The sequence below is a fragment of the Exophiala aquamarina genome (genome assembly GCF_000709125.1).
Source record: "Exophiala aquamarina CBS 119918 chromosome Unknown aczIA-supercont1.3, whole genome shotgun sequence".
Taxonomy (NCBI): domain Eukaryota; kingdom Fungi; phylum Ascomycota; class Eurotiomycetes; order Chaetothyriales; family Herpotrichiellaceae; genus Exophiala; species Exophiala aquamarina.
The window spans coordinates 3157359-3163728 of record NW_013550585.1 but is presented as its reverse complement, the minus strand read 5'-3'; the positions used below and the strand labels follow the sequence as shown (position 1 = coordinate 3163728).

At 49.6% G+C, this 6370-nt stretch overlaps 3 protein-coding genes across 3 annotated transcripts; 2 read left to right on the top strand and 1 right to left on the bottom strand.

Annotated features, from left to right (window-relative positions):
- Window positions 1-233: 233 nt before the first annotated feature.
- On the top strand, window positions 234-1642 carry A1O9_04713 (uncharacterized protein; the record flags this gene model as incomplete). Its single annotated transcript, XM_013407001.1, has 3 exons — window positions 234-723; window positions 782-1264; window positions 1377-1642. The coding sequence occupies 3 exons, from the start codon at window positions 234-236 to the stop codon at window positions 1640-1642; spliced, it is 1239 nt and encodes a 412-aa protein (XP_013262455.1).
- A 1191-nt stretch (window positions 1643-2833) lies between these two features.
- Window positions 2834-4771, bottom strand: A1O9_04712 (uncharacterized protein; the record flags this gene model as incomplete). Its single annotated transcript, XM_013407000.1, has 7 exons — window positions 2834-2958; window positions 3042-3318; window positions 3388-3738; window positions 3789-3899; window positions 4079-4324; window positions 4377-4517; window positions 4574-4771. The coding sequence occupies 7 exons, from the start codon at window positions 4769-4771 to the stop codon at window positions 2834-2836; spliced, it is 1449 nt and encodes a 482-aa protein (XP_013262454.1).
- Window positions 4772-5354: 583 nt separating this feature from the next.
- On the top strand, window positions 5355-6355 carry A1O9_04711 (uncharacterized protein; the record flags this gene model as incomplete). The annotated part of the gene is made up of 2 exons (XM_013406999.1): window positions 5355-5408; window positions 5471-6355. The coding sequence occupies 2 exons, from the start codon at window positions 5355-5357 to the stop codon at window positions 6353-6355; spliced, it is 939 nt and encodes a 312-aa protein (XP_013262453.1).
- Window positions 6356-6370: the final 15 nt, after the last annotated feature.

The following is a 6370-nucleotide window of genomic DNA, read 5'->3' as shown; positions in this document are numbered from 1 at the left end:
GGGGGGGGGGGGTTGCTTCCAGGGCTGCTCGATAACCGGACCTTCGTACTCATCAATCATCCTAGTTCTCTTCCCACCAATCTTTGTTGCTAGTCAAGGTATACAAAAGACAAAAGGGACACATACAGACGAGAAGATAGATTTTCCGTTGTATCCAGGTACAGAACGAATTACAATCTTATCAGAACTGTCCCGATTTCGAAACAGACCGTGCAATGCGCGAGTTTCCAAAAATGCAGGGCCCCTATCCCCATGTCTTGATCATAGGTGCTGGCCTGGGCGGCCCAGCCCTTGCTCAAATGCTACGCAAGCGAGGCATTTCTTTCGAAATCTTCGAACGTGATGCTGGTCCTAATAGCCGCTTTCAGGGCTGGTCGTTGGGGACTCACAATCTGATTCACAAACACCTAATACCAAATATGCCAGACGACATGCCGTCCACCGAAGTTCTCGACCACCTATACCCCGTTGATCTTCCGCTTCAGTTTGCATGGTATAATGCCGACGACGCCTCCAGACGATGGGGCATTCAGGACGAGGGGACCAGGGACCATTTCCGAGCCAACCGGCTGCGCTTGCGTGACTGGTTGACCCATGGCTACGACGTACAGTGGAACAAGAAGGCCATCAAAGTGGAGGAAACCAACGACCATGTAACGGTATACTTTGAAGATGGCACTTCAGCCATAGGTGATCTCCTCGTCGGTGCCGATGGCGCACGCAGTAAATGTGAGTGAAATCTTCGCTGAAGGACAATCCGGACCCGTCCAGGGACTGACAGGCATTACCTCCGTACCAGTGTTGAAGTATGTGACGGACAAATATCACGAAGACAGACCCCCTCTTCAGGCGGTATTTGGCAATTACAAGGTCACCGGCGACGATCTCCTGCAGCAACTCAACATTGCGCATTCAGCCTACACCGTCAGCAGCACCGAGGATGACAAACGAAGCTTCTTTGCCGCCATCGACCACATGGACCAAGACGGCAAAACTGCTCACTGTTTCTGGTCGCTGTACTGGGAGGATTTGCACCCAGGAGAGCCGTACTGGACGCAGAGTGCCACAGCACAGGACTTGCTCGAGTTTGTCCAGAAGCAGACAGCATCCTTCGACCCTTCACTGCGTCTACCCATTGAAAAGACCACAGTGGATGGTATTGTGCTACCGCCTCTCTCCTTTCACGAGGTCGAGCTTCAAGGGTCCGATTTGAAACCTGGTCGGATCACTTGCATTGGAGATGCCGCTCATTCGATGATGCCGAGTAAGTGCCTATTAGTATTATGTATTGGAGCGGGCGACTTGCCCCTCTCATACGTTGCAAGAAAAATTTCTCTCTATTTAGCCACTTTACTAACATGCAATCTTCTAAACAGCTCGGGGACAAGGCGGTGTGTCTGCGTTGCACGACGCGGTGGATCTAGCCAAAGCAATCGCCAAGATCCGTGATACAGGAGCTAAGGGCAAAGAACTGGAGAAGATCATGGCCGAGTATCACGAAGTCATGCAGGGTCGGGCACTAGAAGCAATTCATGGCGCCAGGATGAACTACAAGCTGGGTGCTGAACACCGTCGAGTGTGGACATTAGCCATCAAAGAGCTTCCGAAGGACGATATCCACGAAATCAAGCTCCTCAGGTAGGGGGAAATTGGCATTGAATCAAAAGACATAGATGAGGTGCATTTGCCAAGATAAAATATGATTTGTATCTTAAGTCCTAGGTAGTGAACGGGATCATGATGTTGAATCAGAAGGTACAGATGAGGTGAATTTTCTAAAACGAAGTCGTAATTCAATTTCTAATCAGTGGTATCGGTCCTACGAAGCTTTCCTTGGTGCACAGTTTGCTGTTCGGCTTCTCCAAGTGTAGCAGCATTCGTTTCTAAAGCACGGAAGTTGATGATTGTTGTGAGCTAATCTCAGTTCTGTCAGGTACGACATAAATGGATGGTCTGTGCCAAGGCGCTAGGCCAGCTCTTTCCGTTGACACCATTGTGGTTAATTAGCGATGCCAAGCGATTGTAAAGACCGGGTCTACTACATCGCTTTGACGCATCCGAACTAGCTCCGAGAGCTATTCGAACGCTATCCGAAGCGGACCGAGAGCGCCCAGGCGCTAGACTAGTACGTACTTATGTAGGATACTATATTAGTCTGACGAGTCCCTCGGACCGTCTTAGGAATGATCATGTCCCCTTCCCATCACACCATGAGTGCTGAAATCCACCAACACAATGCAAACCGAGTCCGGGACAAGGACCAAGCCCAGCATCATCTCGTTTTGCTCGCGAGACATCCGTTTGACAAGTTTACTGGACTTATGGAGCAAATCTCTATCCACACATTTTGTCACACTTCTCACCTGGATCATTCACTATCACACATCGTGCCATAACTGATGAATTGGCGCTCTAACCCCTGTCAACACTACCTACAACGTCTCTCATATACATTTCCCTTGTTGCCCTGTTGCTTGCTTGCTTGCCAACAGCCACTATACCGCGCGGACTGTGATTGTCATGGGATGATTGAGAGTACTGAGCATGTACAGGGTCTCGCGACAGTTGGTGCTGTTCCTGAGGCTAGTGGTGTGCACAGCGGTTGCGTGCTGTCTGACAATGCTTATCAGGGTCATCGATTTCCCGAAGGATTCGCATCAGGTTCCAATTTGCCCTTTGCGTTGTTGTCTACACGCTGTGATCTGGAGGGCCGCGACCGGGACAATCGAGCAAGCTACAGTCAAGCCAGCTAAAACAGCGACTGTGCCTCTCAATCCGCATGCCGAAATCAGATGTTGATACCAAAAGGGACCAATCTGCCAGGTTCAAGCTGTCAGTAAAATACAACTTTCATGGTGATGGCGCCACAAAAGCTTACAAAACTCCATTCGAGACGGACGAAGTTGATGGCCGTGCCCACCGAAGCAGACTGAGATTTTGGGCAGACATCAATGCAATCTATACAAGAATCGCGGGTCAGTTGTAAGTTCGACAGCTGATTAAATCTGATGAATTGGACTTCGAGGAAGTGCGGGTCTTACAGGTAAAAATGGTTGTAGTGACAATCTGGGCGCCGAAGCCTGCGAGGGCAATTCCGATATCTGGTGTGATGTTCCAATGATGTGGACCCTTGCCTTCCGTTGCTTTCGCAACCTGCACGAAGAAGATGACAATACCAGCGATGATTGTTGGAAAGCCGATCTGGGCAAAGATAAGACGATCTTCTGGAATCATAGTCTTGCCGGCTTTGGTCTTGTGAGCAACTCGGCGTCGATGGGCGAATTCGCACAGCCGACTGCCGACTTGTTCTCCTAAAATCTCGCTGTCGATTGGTCGCTGTCAGCACTACATTCGTCTTCTAGTTGACTTGAGGAAAGATCGCAGTACTGACCCAACAAGGAAAGACAGGTAGTTGATCCCGATTTGTTGTGCGTTCAAGTGAAAGTATACGCCATAAAGCGGTGAAACTTCAACCATCAGCAATACAAGAACCCAGTTGAACACCATTGCATATGAAATAGTTGCCACTAAGATCTTGACGTGGCCAAGCAAGAAGAGTGGCTCAAGGAAGCTTCTAACTGTAAGTTTCTTGGGGTTGATCTGTCGAAAGCGAAATCGGCCAACCACTCTTCTTGTCCGGGGTTCGTTGGTCGCTGTGGGGGCTTCATCCGGCACTGTGCGGATGTATAGCGATTCCGGACTGAGCACAATGAACACGATGAGTTCGGCGGCGAGTACCTGGCATCGTTAGCAAGCTACGAACCTCAAATGGCTGGAGAGCATCCTACAATTGCGAAGATACGGTACATCCATCGCCATGATAGGTGTTCAACGACGAAACCCATCAGGAACGGGCCTCCAGGGATACTGTCCGAGTTAATTGACTTGCGTGCATGCCCCTTTGTGGAGCTAGGTACTAGGGCACTTACCCCATATTGAGGGCAAGTCTTTCGCAGAGTTGTTAGCTTAGAGACACGAGATGGACGTAAGGTAGCTTTTAAACTCACGTCCAGTAGCCCTAGATGTACCTATCAGCTGCAAAACTAATAAATAGCAAGAATACACGGGTTCGACGCACCAGTTTGGCTGCCCATTGAGAAGCAAAGAAGGTTTCTGCCACAACGGCACCCCCAAGTGCAATGGGTGGGGACAGGAAGAATGGGATCAGGATCCTTAAGGCGATGTGACCTCCATAGCTCTGGACGAATGAAACTCCAATATTTAACAGCATGGCGCAGAAGATAGTGAGAATCCAGACAGGTCGGCGTCCAAAGGTGTTAGAGAGGGGAGCGAAGACAAGCGGACCGATACCCAGCATGGCAAGCTGTATATGGGCGTCAGCAACCAGAGACGTTTCCCATGTACAAAAGTCGTACCACGACGCTAACAAGATAACTGGCATCACTTGGTGTTTTTTGATACAAGTGAGCCCAGATCTCGATAGCTGGAATCGGACCTGTACAGCAAACCGCAGCGACCATGGTATGTAGAGACACCATGAAGAGGTTGAGGTTTTTCTGAGGGGAGGGGTCAGTCTATTTGCGAAGACCTAGTGGAAAATGAGGTGGCATACTTTCCAGGCCGGCCAATTCAGAGGGTCGGCCGGGTCCTGGGATGGAACAGGTTTGAGATTTAGCGTTCCATGCCTCTGGAGAAGGTATTCCCGATGGCTAGAAGTAAGCTGATTTGAATTGGGCCCCACAGACTCAAATGTGAAAGCGGCTTCGCCATTGTTCTTGTCCATGTCGGGGTGTTGGGGTGTGGCGGCCATGTTTGACTGTTTATGCAAAGGGTTGAAGCCCTAGATGCTAGTCGTATGCTGGTCCTCGAGTAGTTGCAATCTTCGCAGGTTGCGTGTTTTATATTTCACTATATTCCACTGCCATGTGGTTCAAGATCTACACCGAGTGGAACCCGGAGTGCCCTCCAGGTTCTCCAGATTCAGCGGCAATGGAACCCGGACCCCTCCAATTTGAACGAACCAACTCACTCACATGGCAATTTTGAGGCTCCATAGACTCCATCCAGCTAAGACTAGAACGAATTTGCTACGATTCGTTGGGGGCGGATCAAAAGGATATCTGCTTCGGCAATGTCTCCCGGACTAGCTGACAGAGTTTCGGGTCAATGCCGACACTGAAATGTCGGTATCAGTGATATCCGGCGACTAGATTGAGCATTTGGAATACTTTTCAAATGTGCAAATGAAACGACGGCTCCCCATGTGTGCTTACTGGGACAATTAGGGGGTTCCTGTCATCTCAGTTGGACAATGAAAGCTGAAAGGTATTCGCATATCTTACCCGTGCAGAGTAAGTGTATGCCAATATTGGTCCTATCAACCCTTGCAGAGAATGGCTGCGGAAAACACACAGGTTGCATGGATTGGACTGGGAAAGCTGGGTGTGGTGAGTTGAGATTGTGGTGCATCCACACTCTAGCCTGCGAGACTGACTGACCAAAAATGTAGGCTTTGTGTAAGAACCTTGCAGAAAAATCTGCCTTGTCCAAGCCGATCACCATATTCGATATAGTCGAAACCACGATGAAAGAAGCCTCTCAGAAGATAGCTCCGGGAAAGACGACCAGTGCCAGCTCCATTGTCAATGCCGTAGCAAGTGCCGATATCATCTTCTACTGCCTACCCAGTGATGAGGCTGTCATGATAGTCATCGCCGAGGTGCTGAAAACTAACGTCAAAGGAAAAGTGATTGTTGATTGCAGCACCGTACACCCAGACACAAGTACGAAAGAAACAGAACTCGTCAGTACAGAAGGGGCACAGTTCGTGGCATGCCCTGTCTTCGGCAGTCCCCTTATGGCAGAGGCCTCTCAGTGCAACATGGCTATTGCTGGAAGCACAGAGGCGGTTGACATGGTCAAACCCTACTGCACCGGTGTAATGGCGAAGGCGGTGATTGATTTCTCTGGTCAATCTCCTAGCAAGGCTTCATTGATGAAGATCATTGGTAACACATTCGTTCTCAATGCGGCCGTATTGCTCTCGGAAGGACTTGTCCTGGCCGAAAAGTCTGGACTGGGCGCAAAGCAGTTGCAACAATTTCTCACAGCCTTATTTCCTGGGGCAAATCCATTCAGGGCATACTCGGAAGCAATGGTCAGTGGAAATTACCATTGGCGTGAGAAACACAAGCTCCTTGGAGCGGTCAAGCTTGCCAGAAAGGACTCTTCATACGCACAGGCCCTTGCCGCTCAATGTGATATGGAGCTCAAAACTGTTGGAGTGCTACAGCAATATGTTGACAAGTTGATTGCAGAAAAGGGTCTGGACAGTGAGATTGCCGCCATGTACGGAATTGCGCGTGAAGCTGCAGGATTACCATTCGAGAACTAATAAACGCTGTTCTCT